The sequence below is a fragment of the Musca vetustissima genome, unplaced genomic scaffold (assembly GCF_032173495.1).
Source record: "Musca vetustissima isolate MV318-11 ecotype Yass unplaced genomic scaffold, APGP_CSIRO_Mvet_v1 utg68485, whole genome shotgun sequence".
Lineage (NCBI taxonomy): Eukaryota > Metazoa > Arthropoda > Insecta > Diptera > Muscidae > Musca > Musca vetustissima.
Genome location: NW_026883586.1, coordinates 32,141 through 51,263, shown reverse-complemented (window position 1 = coordinate 51,263; position 19,123 = coordinate 32,141). Strand labels below are relative to the sequence as shown.

The 19,123-nt window shown below is 32.3% G+C and overlaps 1 protein-coding gene across 1 annotated transcript; it reads right to left on the bottom strand.

Moving 5' to 3' along the window:
• Positions 1-17,983: 17,983 nt before the first annotated feature.
• LOC133330490 (tigger transposable element-derived protein 6-like) lies at positions 17,984-18,619 on the bottom strand. Its single transcript, XM_061538926.1, has one exon. It carries the CDS (start codon positions 18,617-18,619, stop codon positions 17,984-17,986), a length of 636 nt encoding a protein of 211 aa, XP_061394910.1.
• Between the last annotated feature and the right edge of the window lie 504 nt (positions 18,620-19,123).

Sequence of the window (19,123 nt, the reverse complement as noted above, 5' to 3'; positions counted from 1 at the left end):
TGTTTGCTTGGTAAGTACGTATTGCTTTATGCATAGTTGTTTGCTTATACTGTTCGATTGTTACATTACTGCCAGAATTTGTTGTTGTTGTTTTTTTTCTTTGGTTCCACCGGTTCAATGCGATTATATTCATTTGTTTTTTTTTTACTTCTCTCTTCTTTACTGCTCCATCTATACATTATAATGCTGTAATACTATAATGGACCAGAGAGATCTTAGTTAATATACCGCTAATCGCGATCTAACGTTGATCCCATTTAGCCAGCCTGGATCCGACGCCCCTGGTAGGTCAGAGGAAGCGCGTCGGGTTCCGAACCGGAAGACCCGGGTTCGAATCCTAGCGAGGACAACATTTTTTCTGATTTTTTTTTGTTTTGTTATTTTTGATTTTTTTTTGCGTTTTTAAATATTTTTAACATATTTTATTATTAAAATATCATCAAATTTACCATAATATGATCTTTTTTCTATCTTTTGAGTGCTGATGTGTGCAACAACCAAACAGCATATATGCTACGTAATTGTGGTGAAAGCTTTCTTTCATTTGCATATGTGTTTAGTTTACGATATCGCTTTATACGTATTTAAACATTAGAATTGAGTGTTTTGTACATGTATTTGTGCTAGAAAGTAGCCATATTGGATTTTTATTTATTTGAGGAGTATTGGTAATTCAGCCGTATTTATATGGATTTAGCCGAGGTTACAAAAGGGTGTAACAGGGAAGACATTTTGGTCATTTGGTTCTGACTGTGAAGCGGTGCATATTTTCATTGGCGAAAAGTTTTAAGTTTGTTACATAATCTGCAATAAATTTAAAAAAAGAGACAAATTCTAAATCTCCTTTTTTGAAGTATTTCCGAATACAAAAATTGTATTCCTGGCGTTCACGACTTTTACGCCTTAAAAATTTCGGAGTATATTTTATATGGCTTTTGCCAAATTTAATTTGGGAAAACTTTTGCTATTGTCTTTTGCCTTCTCTGGAGCCCTAGTTTTCCTGCAGTACCGCATATATTGTATGTAATTTGCATTGATATTTGGTAAGTTCTCTGCCTGCAGAAGTTTCTCTGTTGTATCTTCTCTAAAGTGCCTTTGTGTCACTTTTTGATTGCTTTCAGCATTCCCCCTTGGTTCTGGTTTTCTGATGCCCTTTATGCCCATGAGCCGTAACACCACAACTTTACCAACATCATCGGCAGCATATTTTAGTTGGTTCGAGTAGTAGTGATCTGTCGGTTGTGTGTTAAAAAAAGAGCAAAAATTGATGAAAAAAAAATCAGATTCTGGAGAAAAGAGAAATCACTGAAAATCCAGTGTCTCCAGAAAATCAGCTAAAAAAATTATTATTATAAATTAATTATTTGTTCAGTAAATATGTGATTTTTTATGCCAATTATTGCTGATCTAAAAAAAAAAACAAATTAACATAAAAGAAATCAGTCGGAAACATTCGAAATTGAAACATGATCACCAACAATTTGTGTGGAAACAGATGTGAAGTTATTTAAAAAAAAAAAACAGAGAGAGAGAAAACCTCTGAAAACAAATCAATGATTTGAGAGTATAAAAAAAGAGAAAAAAAATTTAAAAAGAAGAAATATATATATTTATAAAAAAAACAAAAATCATATAAACGAAATTTATAGAAAAAGAAATTATAAGAGAGGTAGTGTAAAAGTGCTGGAGTTATTGCGAGATTACAACAACTATAACCCCTGTGGAAGGCCTTTCAACGTGGGAGCTCCAATATCAACAAAGTAAGTCCAAATCTCTTATACTATTAGCAAACAACCACCAACCAATTGATAGCTTGGAACTAAGAAGTGAGTGGATTAACCGTTATCGCTCTTAGAATCCACACATCAATTGTAAACAAAACTAATATTTTGTAAATTATTTCTTTTAAACAAAAAGTAATATTTTTATTTTATGTTTAAAAGAATTTATATTGCTTTTAATTTAAAGGATATTGATGTTGGTGTTTGTTTGCCTTTGTTTCCTCTGTTAGATTATACGGATGTTGGTTTTATTTATGTTAGTGCTCGGTTAACATAAAACTCGCTGTTACGATCATCTAGCGCTGTTAACTCTGCTAATGAGAGTATACAGTTTGGAAAGCACTGCTTCCCCTATAAAAATGATTAGCAATATTTTGCTTTTGTTTAAACGTTTTTTTTTCATCAATGAAACCAACCACGTATATCTATTGAAATATTTCTTTTTATAAATTTTGCTATATATGATATAATTTTTTTAAATAACTTTGAATATACCTAAATGCATTTAAACCGTCACCAAACATGCAGAAGTTATTGACCGTGTGTGTGTTTGCATGAAAGCAACACTTGTATAGGTCAATGAACTGCACAGCTGATCTTCTGTTGAAGTAAAAGAAATTGAAAAAAAGAAAACACACAAACATACATAAGAAAATTAACCTGTAACGAATTGATGATGGTATTTATGTTTAGATTCGAATGGTGTCGATATTAAATATGTTTTTGATATTTTTAATTAATTTTATTTTTTTTAATATTTTTAATTATTTAATCAATATTAATTATTAATCATTTTTTATTTTGGGTATGAATATAATTTTTTATTGATAATTTTTTTAAAGTAGATTTTGTTGAAGAATATTTTGCATTCCATTCTTTTTTTTTCTGTTTAATTAACAAACGCATTTTGCAATGTTAACAATTTTAGGTTATTTCGATTGGCATAATGATTTTTTTTTTTTTTTTTGAAAATAATGTTATTTATAAAAATATATTTAAAAATTTGAAATTTCTTATAAATTACAAAGATTTGGTTGTGTTAAATTAAGATGAAAATTTCTTTAATAAATTTTTGGTTTTGTTAACCATGGTCTAAATTTTCGAATTTGAATTTTAAAGGGTTCGGTTAGGTCTGTATTCCTCTCTTGCAAGAAATGTATAGGTTGTCTAGTCTTAAAATATATATTTTTCTATATATTTCCTATAATAAATTCATGCACGCATTATAAAATTAACTGGTAGTTGGCATAATTAATGGATAATTTGACAACGCGTTCTAAAAACAATTGGACTATAAAAACCCCTTCATTCCAAAGCCTCTTGAAAGATTATAATGTTAACCTTGAAATTTTGATAGCCAACCTGTGTATCAATATTTGATGAAAAATTCCTCTACTTGGCCTATACATTTTAGTATTTTGCCTTACAGGAAACTTAAAAATTAACTGGTAGTTGGCATTCATCGAATTAATGGATATGATAATTGTGTGTTAAAAAAACCAAAAATATTTTAAAAAAAATAGAAGGGAACCTATAGTCCAGGTGAAAAACAAAGAAGGAAGGAGTGTTTTCAACGGTAATATTCTATTATATGACATGGAAAGCTGTAGGTGCATGGTCAGCCCTCCATCCTGTCTCACCATATTGATAAATTCATCCATTAAAATATGCCAACTACCAAATTTTGATTTCAATTTCTTTAATAACAACTAAATTTTTAATTATAAGAAATTTCAAATTTTTAAATATATTTTTATAAATAACATTTTTTTTTCAAAAAAAAAACAAAAAAAATCATTATAATAATTGAAATATATTAAATTGTTAACATAAAAGTAGGAATGCAATATTCTTTAAAATCTACTTTTAAAAAAATTATCAATAAAAAAAATATATTCATACCCATAAATAAAAAATCGATTAAAAAATATTGAAAATAATTAAATATTAAAAAAAATATTAAAAAAATATTAAAAACATATTTTAATATCGACATCCTTCGAATTGAATCATAAATACCATCATCAATTTGTTACAGGTTAATTTTCTTATATATGTTTGTGTGTTTTCTTTTTTTCAATTTCTTTTACTTCGACAGAAGATCAGCTGTGCAGTTCATTGAACTATACAAGTGTTGCTTTCATGCAAACACACACACACACGGTCAATAACTTCTGCACATTTGGTGACGGTTTAAATGCATTTAGGTATATTCAAAGTTATTTAAAAAAATTATATCATATATAGCAAAATTTATAAAAAGAAATATTTCAATAGATATACGTGGTTGGTTTCATTTATGAAAAAAAACTTTTAACAAAAGCAAAATATCGCTAATCATTTTTGTAGGGAAAGCAGTGATTTTCAAACTGTATACTCTCATTAGCAGAGTTAACAGCGCTAGATGATCGTAACAGCGAGTTTTATGTTAACCGAGCACTAACATAAATAAAACCAACATCCGTATAATCTAACAGAGGAAACAAAGGCAAACAAACACCAACATCAATATCCTTTAAAAAAGCAATATGAATTCTTTTAAACGTAAAATAAAAAAAATACTTTTTGTTTAAAAGAAATAATTTACAAAATATTAGTTTTGTTTACAATTGATGTGTGGATTCTAAGAGCGATAACGGTTAATCCGCTCACTTCTTAGTTCCAAGCTATCAATTGGTTGGTGGTTGTTTGCTAATAGTATAAGAGATTTGGACTTACTTTGTTGATATTGGAGCTCCCACGTTGAAAGGCCTTCCACAGGGGGTATAGTTGCTGTAAACTCGCAATAACTCCAGCACTTTTACACTAATTCTCTTATAATTTCTTTTTTTTATAAATTTCGTTTATATGATTTTTGTTTTTTTTTATATAAATATATATACTTCTTCTTTTTAAATTTTTTTACTCTCAAATCATTGATTTGTTTTCAGAGGTTTTCTCTCTCTGTTTTTTGTTTAAATACCTTCACTTCTGTTTTCACACAAATTGATGTTGCTCATGTTTCAATTTCGAATGTTTCCGACTGATTTATTTTATGTTAATTTGTTTTTTTTTTTTCTTAAAGATCAGCAATAATTGGCATAAAAAATCACATATTTACTGAACAAATAATTAATTTCTAATAATAATTTTTTTTTAGCTGATTTTCCGGATTTTCTGGAGACACTAGATTTTCACTGATTTCTTTACTCTCCAGAATCTGATTTTTTTTTCATCAATTTTTGCTCTTTTTTTAACACACAACCGACAGATCTGTTCTACTCGAACCAACTAAAATATGTTGCCGATGATGTTGGTAAAGGTGTGGTGTTACGGCTTATGGGCATAAAGGGCATCAGAAAACCAGAACCAAGGGGGAATGCTGAAAGCAATCAAAAAGTGACACAAAGGCACTTTAGAGAAGAGACAACAGAGAAACTTCTGCAGGCAGAGAACTTACCAAATATCAATGCAAATTACATACAATATATGCGGTACTGCAGGAAAAAACTAGGGCTCCAGAGAAGGCAAAAGACAATAGCCAAAGTTTTCCCAAATTAAATTTGGCTAACGCAAATTAATGGGATTGATAAATTCCCTGAAAACCATATAAAATATACTCCGAAATTTTGAAGGCGTAAAAGTCGTGAACGCCAGAAATACAATTTTTGTATTCGAAAATACTTCAAAAAAAGAAGATTTAGAATTTGTCTTTTTTTTAATTTTTGGCAGGTTATGTAACAAACTTAAAACTTTTCGCCAATGAAAATATGCACCGCTTCACAATCAGAACCAAATGACCAAAATGTCTTCCCTGTTACACCCTTTTTAACCTCGGCTAAATCCATATAAATACGGCTGAATTACCAATACTCCTCAAATAAATAAAAATCCAATATGGCTACTTTCTAGCACAAATACATGTACAAAACACTCAATTCTAATGTTTAAATACGTATAAAGCCATATCGTAAACTAAACACATATCCAAATGAACGAAAGCTTTCACCACAATTTCGTAGCATATATGCTGTTTGATTGTTGCACACACCAGCACTCAAAAGATAGAAAAAATATCATATTATGGTAAATTTGGTGATATGTTCATAATAAAATATTTAAAAAATTTTTAAAAACACAAAAAAATCAAATCTAACAAAACAAAAAAAAAAAAATCAGAAAAAATGTTGTCCTCGCTAGGATTCGAACCCGGGTCTTCCGGTTCGGAACCCGACGCGCTTCCTCTGACCTACCAGGGGCGTCGGATCCAGGCTGGCTAAATGGGATCAACGTTAGATCGCGATTAGCGGTATATTAACTAAGATCTCTCTGGTCCATTATAGTATTACAGCATTATAATGTATAGATGGAGCAGTAAAGAAGAGAGAAGTAAAAAAACAAATCAATATAATCGCATTGAACCGGTGGAACCAAAGAAAAAACAACAACAACAAATTCTGGCAGTAATGTAACAATCGAACAGTATAAGCAACCAAATATGCATAAGTACGTAATGTAACATGTTAAGTTTCTGAATATTAATTAACATTATATTGGATATCATGAACCAGAGGTGTTCAAACCTCAGCAATGAGGGTGCCATAATAAATTTATAAATTCTCAAAATCTACATGCGCCTCTACACCAAAGTTCGGCACGGCCGAACTTAACGCTTTTTCACTTGTTAGTTCTTTAAGTTATTATTGGGTAGCAAATCTCCCTACTAAAAATTATATATACGTCCATTTTTTCGGCACCCATAAAAGGGTACTCCCAATTTTCGGTACTTTGGGGTTATTGGGCTCGTTTTATAACTGAAATCTCTGAAATTTTGTACCTTGGGTTCTTATTAAGTACCAAATTACTCCACTAAAACTTTTTTATCCAAATTCTTTGTAATTTGATTTTTTGTAGTCGAATATAGTAATAAACCTACCTCCAAAAAATTATTAATATTCGCCCCTTTTTAGGGAGAGTCCCCATATAAACCCCTTTTCATACCCTCCACCATAGTATGGAGGGTATATTAATTTTGTCATTCCGTTTGTAACTCATCGAAATATTCATCTATAACGTATATATATATATTATTGATCAGGGTAAAATTCTAAGACGATCTAGCCATGTCCGTCCGTCTGTTGTAATCACGCTATCTTCTGAAAGAATTGATATATGGTGCCGAAATTTTGTATAGGTTTGCCTTCTATCTGCAGGCTGGTCAAGTTCGAAGATGGGATATATGGGTCCCATATAACAGTACCTTCTTGAGCGCGTTTTTCAACCGACTACGCTGAAATTTAGTACATTGGGTTCTTATTGGGTACTAAATTTATCCACAAAAAATTATAAATACGGGTCCACTTCTTCTGGTAGCCCAAATATAACAGTACATCCTAATTTTCAGTATTTTGAAGGTTTTGATCGTATTTTACCATCGGATTGACTGTAATTTAGTATTTTGAGTTCTTAATAGTTACCAAATCTCTCCACAAAAAATTATAAATATACTTCCATTTTTTCGGATAGCCCCGATATAAGGGTACCCCCAATTTTCGGTATTTTGGGGATCTGGAGCGCGTCTTTCAACTGAATTCGCTGCAATTTGGTATTTTGTAGTCGTATATGGTAACGAATCTCCATACCAAAAGTTTTTAATATTTGCCCCCTTTTTGGGGTTGTCCCCATGTAATCCTTTTTTATACCCTCCTCCATATTGTGGAGGGTATACTAATTTTGTCATTCCGTTTGTAAAACATCGCTGTAATTTGGAATTTTGAGGTCGTATATAATAACAAATCTGCCCACCAACAATTATTAATATACACCCCCTTTTTGGGGTAGTCCCTATAGAACCCCCTTTTTATACCCTTCACCACGCTGTGGTACAGGGTATTATGTCTTTGTGCATATGTTTGTAACAGGCAAAAGGAAACGAGATAGACCTATAGTTCCTTTTGAGAATATGCATAGAATCACTTTCGGAGTCGATTTAAAAGTACAGGTTGCATATATAATCCGATTTGGATGAAATTTGACACAGCTCATTTGTTTGACCCAAGGACGAACCCTATTGAAATTGGGAAAAATCGGTTCAGATTTAGATATAACACCCATATACATTTTCGTCCGATTTAAAGTAAATGGTGCTCCAAAGACCCTCTATATCTGTCGATTTGCACGAAATTTGGTACAACGTACTGAATTGAGCCTAGAATGATGTCTGCCAAGTTTCGTGAAACTCGGTCCAGATTTAGATATATCTCATATATATAGTTTCGTCCGATTTCATGTAAATGGTGCACCAAGGTCTGTATATATCCTTCGATTTGCACGACATTTGGCATAACGTACTGAATTGAGCTCAGAGTAATGTCTGTCATGCTTCGTGAAAATCGGTCCAGATTTAAATATAGCTCCCATGTATATTTTCGTCCTATTCAATGTAAATGGTGCACCAAAGTCCACATATATCTTTCGATTTGCACGAAATTGGGCATTGGGTACTGAGTTTAGTCCAGAATGACGTGTGAAAAGTTTCCTGAAAATCTGTCGAGATTTAGATATAGCTCTCTTATTATAAATTGATTTTAAGTAATCGACACACCAACGAACAAACATATGGCTGATAGGAACAAAACGTACTAAAACTAGTATAACCTAACCAGGGACAAGTTTCGTTTAAATCGGTTCATATTTGGATGTAGCTTCCATTTATATTTTCGCCCGATTTGAAGTAAATTGGGCTTCAAACTCCTCATGTTAGTCAGATTGATATCAAATTTTGCACAACGTAAACGTAAATTGCGCATAGAATTACATGGTTTCGTTTTGTATGACCTATTGATATTTGTTTGAAGTCGATTTACATACTTTTGTCCTATTGTAAGAAAAGAATGACATGTTTATTGATAGATCTAGGTAGATTCACATCATAGGTGTCCAAAATTAAAATTCGTTAGTATGTGTGAAAGAAAACAGAACAGTACTGAACAAAATTGTGTGTACATTTTTGTGGTGGGAAAAAATTATTGATGAATTTAATTTTTGTTATTATATAAACTAAAATCATTATTAAAAATGTTTTTATATGAATTACAAATTGTATATGTCATAAAAATCTAATAAAGTTTATAATGTAGCATATACCGAGATAATAATCATATTATAATATTAAATACTACGATAATTATCAAATATTTAATTCTTTAAAAAAAACAGCAATTGTTCTGTTGTTTTTAAAAATTTTTTAAACATACAAAACGCATTTTGAATAATTATATAAAAATCCAAATCTACTGAAACACTTTTATCCCTAAGTGTTATTTCGTTGATTTTCTAGTTGTGCGGACACGACGTCGTGCGTGCACCCCAGCATGTGTTCATTCGTTGCCTGTCAAACAACGACTGACTGAAAGAGCATAACAATGCGTGTGAGTAGGCAGCTACTTTAAAGTATACTGATGGGCTTCATTGATTCGCATTTAGATAAATGTCACATATTTTATTTCATCCAATTTCATGTTAATAGTCCTGTTAAATATATCCATAGTTGTGAAGGGTATTATATAGTCGGCCTATTAGAATAGTTTTCTTATTTTTCCGCGTTTTGGGCTGTGTATATATTCTGTACTTGATATATGGAATTCTATGACGATTTAACCATCTGTTTTCATCATTCTACATTCGGCGGATATTGAAGTAAAAAACTAGAAAGGCTGGTTTCGAGAATGATATTTAATATATTGGCCCCAAGTTACGCCTATTCCCCATTTTGTTATTCATACCCATTTTTGGTATTGCTAATATTTAGCTTGAAGAAAGGTATTGTGATGCCAAAATGTTTGGTTAGAAATAGAGTTATGTATATAAGTCCCTAATTTTGCATAGAACCTCAAATAATTACAACTGCAACTGTAAGGTATTTCCTACACGATGTAATAGCCTCCAGAAACCTACACAAAAAATGTTTTTTTCTGCAATGCCAATACTCATATTAAAGCAGCAGCTTCCACCCCACTCCGAAATAAAATTATGTGTACGTCGGTGATGGCCTCATATCGACAAAATCGGTCCACATTTTGGAGTTTTCCGATTTTAGGACAAATCTCCATTAAAAATTGCTGAAATTTGTATTTGGTATACATTAAAGTTTACAACAATAATTGTCTGTATAGGTGGTATACGTGTTGGTATGTTCTACACATTTTAATTTCAAGTAACAATCAGTATGCATATGGTGGAGGGTATCCAAAGTTCGGCCGGGCCGAACTTAACGCTTTTACTCTTGTTTTAAAATTAAAATTAGTATTTATTGCAGCTGCATGTAGGTTGCTTATTAATTGATCATTAATATATACTTAATAACTTTAGCAGGGGCAGCGAAGCGCTACGGGTCCAGCTAGTAGCATATACAATAAAATTGTTTATAAATTCCTATGGCAACTAAAATAAGGCAAACCATTACATTTTATACGCCCTGAGTCAACCTTTTTTTGCATTTATTTGTAAATCGAACGCACATATTCTGACCTCAAATTTAGAACAGAGCCCCGCATTTCTAAGAAATACGCCACAGCAAGGATAGCAGTGACAACAGAACATTTTCAATATGTAGCAAATGTTTTTGCGGTTTCCCAAACTGTGTTCGCTGCAAACATTCTCCACTTCACAGTTCAGTGAACATCATTGATTTCTACATGATATATCACACCGAATGCGTGATACGACTTGCTCACAACAAGAACAATGACAAAGCAACAAGAAGTCCAACTAAAACACAAATGTTTGTGTTTCAGCACACAAAGCATGGAGCAGTCTCGAGAGATACTACTGAATCTGCCCTTTATTTTCAACAAGATCTGCCAACGTATGTAATTGCCAAAATCCTCTGTTATGTTATATACCGCTACTTGACAGTAGTGTTAGAATCCTATGTGAATTCTGTTCTTATTTTGCCCTCTCATTTCACTTGAAAGTATCCCAAGTGTCCTTATATATACTTATTTTACTCATTAAGTAAGAAGTAATTTTCATACGCCTTTATGTGATTGTTTGGCTACTTCATGTGAATGTATTTCTGCTGCTCACATGCAAATAGGAACAAGGTGATAAACATGAAAACATGAAAATCAAAATTTGTTGAAAGGTTTCAAAAAAGGTGTAAATGTTCAACACAAGTCCAAACCAGATTACAGGGCATTAAATAAAATTAAGTCTATACGTACGAATCGTCGATAGTTTTTTTATATATAGGAAGCACTGTTAAAACGAGTGGGGATGCAGAAATGCACACAGCCAATAGATTAAAAGCTAGAGCAACATCCAGACGACTGCAAGATGTATGGAGAAGTTCACATAATTTCAGGAAAATCATTATAAAACCAGCAAGGAAAGTAGTAAAGTCGGACTGGGCCGACTATATCATACCCTTCACCACTTTGGGCATATTGCGCATATATATGTATCCTTACATTTGCATGTCAATGTTCCCTCGAAAGGAATATACGCATGTCTTTCTACAACCTATGAAAAATTATAGCAAAATTGATACACGCTATTCGGTATGCCGCACGGATAAAAATTTAATTTCCATCAGACACCCGTTCAAAATAATATGGAAGCTTTGGCTACATCTGCACCAATTTCAACAAAACGCAATAACGTCATTCAAGTCTGAATTTGATACATTGTTCAAAATTTCGTGTTAATCGGACAAACATTAGGAGTTTGGAGCGCCATTTATGCAAAATCGGACGAATATATATGAATATGTTAGAGCCACATAGAAATCTGAACCGATCCTAAACTTACCCCACACATCATTCTAAACACAATTCAGTACGCTATGACCAATGTCGTGCAAATCGAAGGATATATAGGGACTGTGGTGCTATATTTATCTAATATATTTATATAAATGCGACCTGTACTTTGTTTACAATTTAACATGGACAGACAGACGGACGGACGGACATGCATTAAAAAGCGATTCTATGCATATTCGCAAAAGTAACCATGTGTCTATCTCGTTTCCTTTTGCCTGTTACAAACATATGCACAAAGACATAATACCCTGTACCACAGTGTGGTGAAGGGTATAAAAATATTGGATGCTTGTATAAAAATGATACTGCTATACAGTTGTGAAACCTGCCTTCTGTCTATCACCATCAGGCAAAAGCGTAAACAGATGTCTCAGGCTCATAGAGTGGGAGACCCTGTCGAAGCAGAAACCAATACAAACTCAAATTGAATGTAGGAAATTGGGGCGGGTTGATCACAACTTAAGAAAATCGAGATCTGCCAAGAATTAAGACAAAATAGCTTTACGCAGTAAGATGAAATAGCAAAGGCAACTAACCAAGTAATATGTCAATGGGAGCCCTATACTCCCAGGAATGTATCCTAGCAAACTTCGCCTTTTTGAAGGAAAGATAACACGGAATTGGAGGAACTTAAATATGTGATCTTTATCTATTCGTGAACCGACTTGACGCACGTTAGGCTATAGAAATATAAGAACGGCTGTAAAATTGTGTGCCAAATGACATTTTGAGTCTTTGGTGCACCATACATTTCAAATCGGGCAAATAAATATATAGGAGCTATATCTTAATCTGAACTGAAAATTTCGTAATTAATCACAATGTATTCGTACTTAATTAGTACAATCTGTAGTGAGTATCACTCCAAACCAACAAAACCTTTTTAACTTCGGCATTTCTTCGCACATTTTCTTCCGTAGTGACTGAATACGGTAACCACCAGTGCACACTATCTATACTGTGGTGTACGATTGTATGTCACAATCAATACATAGAAAGCTAGCACCTTAATTGTTGAGTAATGGTATGGTTAACATATCGCAAGGATAGAATAAAAGAAAGGACTTTTGAAAAAATATTCGCCAGTGGTATAAACCACACTGGAATACCTGTAACGACGTCAGATGGTTCTGTTTCATTTGTCATATAATCCCTTTCTTTGTTTGTAATGACATTTGTTCCATTTTGTATTTGATTCTTCCGCGAAAAAAATATGATTACTATTCTTTTGTACATTTATGCTTGCCATGCAACGAGGCAATCCTTTGAATAAAAGATAAGTGTAAATCATGTAAAAGGTTTTACCGATTGAAGCATATCGTTTTTATACTGTATATATACATTTTTTGTTTGAGATGGGGCAAGATAAAAACAGTATTATATGGATACAAATTAAAATATATAGTTAATTCCTTATGTTTATTATATTCTACCCTTGAAATTGTTTTGGCTCTCTTATTGGTAAAAAAGCAAAAAAGGCCCTTTTGAGTTAATAACTTTTAAATGTATTTCAAAGTGATTTTCATCAATTAAAATGTAGTCACCTTCACTATGATGTCACTTTTGTAAAATCCATAGATTAGAAATAATTGAAAGCTGCCTGAATATGCGATATGCCTGTCTTCGATACGCTTGTTTCCTCCACTCCCATTGAATGACAATAAAATTGGATGAAATAAAATATGTGATATTTATTACAATATGACAAAAGTATGGAAATCGACTTCAAACAAATATCAATAGGTCATTCGCTGGGCTATGTCTGTACTTCTAGAAAACGAAACTATGTAATTCGCAATTTTGTACGTTGTGCAAAATTTGAAGTCAATCTGACTAACATGCGGGGTTTGATGCCCAATTTACTTAAAATCGGACAAAAATATAAATGGAAGCTATATCCAAATATGAACCGATTTCAACGAAACTTGTCATAGGTTAGGTTATACTAATTTCAGTACATATATTGGTTCCTTGGTGCGTCAATTACTTAAAATCAATTTATAATAAGGGAGCTATATCTAAATCTCAACAAATTTTCAGAAAATTGGCACACATAATTCTGGATTAAATTCAGTACGCTATGCCAAATTTCGTGCAACTCGAAATATATATGTGGACTTTGGTGCACCATTTACATTATCTCGGACGAAAATATATATGGGAGCTATATTTAAATCTGAACCGATTTTCACGAAACATGGCAGACATTACTCTGAACAAAATTCAGTACGCTATGCCAAATTTCGTGCAAATCTAAAGATATATACGGACTTTGGTGCACCATTTACATGAAATCGGACGAAACTATATATGGGAGCTACATATAAATCTTGACCAATTTTTACGAAACTTGGCAGACATCATTCTCGTCTCAATTCAGTACGTTGTACTAAATTTCGTGCAAATCGACAGATATATAGTGTCTTTGGAGCACCATTTACCTTAAATCGGATGAAAATATATATATGGAAGCTATATCTAAATCTGTACCGATTTTTCCCAATTTCAACAGGGTTCGTCCTTGGGCCAAACAAATGAGCTGTGTCAAATTTCATTCTAATCGGATTATAAATGCGACCTGTACTTTGTTTACAATTTAACACCAACAGACCGACGGACATCCATAAATCGACTCAGAAAGTGATTCTAGGCATATTCTCAAAAGGAACTATGGGATTATCTCGTTTCCTTTTGCCTGTTACAAACATATGCACAAAGCCATAATACGATGTACCACAGTATTTTGAAGGGTGTAATGAACTGTCACAGTGGCTGAGTATACGTTTCGCAATAACTTTAAAGCACAACGTAATCATCGAAGAAATGAAACAATTTTATTGCCAGTGAATGATGTAGCCGGATTGAATGAAAAAATACATATCTTACGGGAAGTTGTACTTAAATCAGGACACTTTGCAAAATTTGTCTCACTCGTTCAAACTTTAGGAGTTCGGTACATCATTTCCATAAAATCGGAAGAAAATATTTATGGGAGCAATATCTAAATCGAAACCTATTTTCCCCCAATTTTAATATGGTTTGCAAAATGTGCAAAATTTAATCCAAATTCGAATCAGAAAAGCAAACTGTACTTTGTTCACAAGAATACATAAACGGACGGACGGATAGACGAATATGTATAAATCGACTCAGAAAGTGATTCTATGCATATTTTCAAAAGGAGCCAGGGGCCCCGATTCCTTTTGTCTGTTACAAACATATGCTGAAAAACAAAATACCCTTACCTCAGTGTGGTCAAGGGTAGATATAAGCAAGCCTTCTTGTGACCCAATTTAGATATCATGGAGCGTCTGATAAATATGTATGTAAATCATGCGACATGCGCTACTGTAGGACTCAGATGGATGAGGTATATAAAAGAGTTGTCAGGCATGACCCACATAAAGCACTAGTAGAATTCAATTCATATGATTTAATGTTAGTCAATATCAATACAGTTCCAGCTGTCAGAATTGCATTAGCTAGCTTAATCAATCCGTATGAGCCCGTTTATCTGTCAATTATATTGATGTATTTCCAAGGATATTCGAGCTATACTAAGGTATTTACAGCGGTGAAAGGAATACTCGGACAAGTCCGACTATATTGAATCGTTTACTGCTTTTCTTTGTTTCTCGTGAACTTAATCCAATTCGATGTATTTTACAAAATCTGGCAACTTTACATAAGAAAACCATATTACTTCCATTGCGGTTAACAGTTAAAAGATAGATGTTAAGTTTTTTTCTTGTTCTCTAACTAACGTTGGCCCATATACTTTACAGGTTTCGTTTCTAACTTCTTCGTTGTTATTCTTTGTTCTGATTCAGTAACAGATTCGCTTATGACGCCGGAATATCAAATTTACCATGAATGTGCTCATGTTTTATTGTGCTGTCCCCTTGCATTTTGCTGGTATTTCACAGCAGTATTACTTTGACGGCAAAAAGGAAGAAGAAGTATTTTCTTTGAATTCAGTGTGACAATATAACATGCAAAATTGCCATCAGCATTTTACCATACGAAGAACTTATAACCATACTAATGAACATATGTATATTTATAACTATTTGATTATACTGTGTGAATATTAAGGAGGATTTAATACTTTTAATTTGATTTGCCATGCTTTAATAGTCCACCATAGAATTGTCTTAAAATAGAAAAGACTTGACAAAGTGCATTTAAAGAAAGTGCTTTATAGAACAAGAAAGTAAGAAGGAGGTTTTGGCACATCACCAGTCAAAAAGTTCAAAATTTGATACCGTTCATCACTTTGGCTACATACAAGAGATGCTTATGTTTACAATATCCTGTAGATAGAACAGAACATTACAATAGAATCGGACGAAATTAAATTTAGAAATTTGAGATAATAAAAAAACATAGGCTCATCGGTTCACCATTTGCATAAACCGATTTCCACCAATTTTAACACGAAACATTCTACACTAAATTCCATACACGCTGCCAAAATTTTGTTAATATAGAACAAACATAGGCTCTTCGATGCACCATATACATAAAATCTGAGGAAAATATAAACGGTATATTTCTGAATCTGAACCGATTTTTACATAACTTCCCGGGCGACAACCTGCAGAAGTTTCAGTACGCTTGTCAAAATTTGGCCTCAATTGGACAAACACTGGCAGTATGGTGCTCCACTGACATAAAATCGGACGAAACTATGTATGTATCTCAATCTGACACGATTTCAACAAAACTTTACGGACATTAAAGAGTAAAAATTTCAAAACGTGGTGCAGCATTTGAAACATAAATGCGATCTGTACTTTGCTCACAAAACTACATGGACGGAGGGACAGACTGACATGATGAATGATGTCAATACTAACCACAACCAAAACAATCAAAGATATCTTTACCCAACATGATATAGGAAGTGATGCAAATGTGGTATAGGTTGGTAATGTGGTATAGTCACTTTTTTTGTAAACTGAACATTTTAAAATAACTGAAACATGTTTTATGGTTTACTGTTCTCAAAAAAATAAGATAGCAATGATCTGTTTAATTTATTTAACTCATGTTGAGAATCAGTAGCAAAAATTATAATTTTTCATGAAATTGACTTTTCATGAATTGTTTTACAGATTTATTTTAATCTTTATTATGAAATCATAAAAATAATCAGTAAGTACTACAAATCAAATAATATGCGCGATTGCACCACATATTTACCAATTTAGGAAAAAAACTAGACAATTATTCAGTAATGCAGGTAATGTGGTATACCTGGAGTCTGTATGAAAAAATGCCAGCACAAGACAAAATTTCATTACTACATTTGTCCTCTACGAGCGCCTACCATGCATCACAAGAATGAAAAACAAAGGTTGTGGGTTTTTAACTAATTCTCCGTACAAAAATTAAATATTGCCATGTGTAGACATTATTATATAATAAAAATTAAAGTTCCACTCCACGTATCCGTTAAAAATCTTAACAGACATAAATCTCAAGCTAATTCTTATTCATTAAAAACAATGAATTATATAAGATATCAATTGGAAGTGAAAATTATACTATACCACATTAACATCATGTGGTATACCACATTACCTGCACTTTTTTTAAAATCACCTTTAATGGAATTTCAAATATTTCCTCAAATATCTCTTAAATTGTTAGAATAATATTATTTTCAAATTGATACATGGAAAGACAACACGTGTAGCTTGTTAAGTGTAAAATTTCAATTTAATCGGATAAAAAAAATTGGCAATCTAAAAACAAATGGGTATACCACATTTGCATCACCTCCTATTCAGATTTTTATGCTCTAGAAAAAACAAATAAAAACTTTCCGGGATATATTAAAACATTAATATTGTGATACAGTTGAATCCGCTTAATTGAAAATCCAGTAAGTTTGTTTCAATTATCCGAGGTTTCCAATAAAGCGAAGTCCGGATAATTTATATATGTTTCATTTAACCGAAGTTCGGTTAATTCAAAAGTGTTTCAATTAAGCTTCCTGAAATTCGAATATCTTTAAATCAAACACTTAAAATTATAGAACGTAAACAAAGTTTATTAAATTCATCACAATAATATATACATATATAATGTATATGTATTTCTTAAGTGTAAACACATTAGTTAAAAATATATATTTAGTCTTTTGGTTTCATTGATATATTTTTAATGTGTTTCACACATTACTTAAGCAAAAAAAAAAAAAAAATTTCATTTCATAACAAAAACTGATAAATACATTTGATAACTAGAAACACATTGTCATAAATCAAGTATTGAAACCAAAATAATGTTTAATTTTTGTTTGGTTTAAATTTTTTATGTTTTCTTTGTACAGAAGTTTTTCAAGGTCTTGTAATTTATTTAAGGCACTAGAATTTTCAATGAAAAAATCTTTTAAATTATTGATGGATAATAGAGCTTCTTTAATAGGGGTTTAGTAGGCTTTATAATGTCTTCATCACTGTTCTCTTCTAATCCTTCGTCCACATTTTGAAAGCATGACACTTGTTCAATAATATCTTCGACAGTAAATTCTCCGAAACATTCCACATTTTCATCAATATCAATATGTTGGTCGATTTCTTCTCCTAAAGCCTCATAAAGTGTATCACTTACATCAGTCGTATTTATTTCAATACCAGGAATAGATCCAGCTTTTTTGAAACAGTTGGAAATAGTTTCTGCCGTCACTTTCTCCCATGCCAATTCCACCAACTTCAGCGCCTCCAGAATGTCAATTGTTTTTGCAAGTTCTTCCAATGAAAATCCACATTCTAAATGAAGATGTTGTTTTGCCACAATGCTCTTCCGATATTGGCATTTCAAAGATCGAATGATGCCCTGATCTAATGGCTGAATTAACGACGTCGTATTTGCTGGCAAAGATACTATCTTTATATTATTCAAATTAATTCCATCACTTAGTTTATGACAAGCTGCATTGTCCACAAAAATTAACACTTTATTCCCAATAGCTTTAAACTTGGAGTCCAGCTCCTCCACAATGTTGGTTAATATATTGGAAGTCATCCATGCTTTTGCGTCAGCAAAATATTTCACAGGAATTGTGACTGATTTTTTAAAACAGACTGGTGATTTAGATTTCCCTATTGAGAAAATGAAATTGTCAGTGCTAGTGGAGTTTGCAACCAACAGAAGCGTAATTCGAAGCGTAATTCGATGATCGGCATTGTATATTGCCTGCTGGGTATTCTTCAAGGTATGCAGGTAAGATATTTTGCAACCAATCATTTGCTGACTCCGTATTTGCAGAAGTTTTTTCACCGTGCGCATTTTTAAATTGGGTATTTACTCTCTTCTTCCACCTTTCCAGCCATCCATTTTTTGGTACAAAATCCGCATTAAGTTTTTCTGCAAAATAAACAGCCTTTTCTAGCAATAGAGGTCCAGTCAATGTGGCTTGTTTTGATCGCATTTGATTAAACCACACAAGAAGAGCATCTTCGACTTCTTTGTTACTACCCTTTCTTATACGTTTTTTGAAAAATATTTTTGTTTTGATTAACCAAACTG

Excerpts from the sequence above, each read along its gene's own strand:
- LOC133330490 (XM_061538926.1), bottom strand. The coding sequence starts at position 18,619 with ATGACTTCCAATATATTAACCAACATTGTGGAGGAGCTGGACTCCAAG.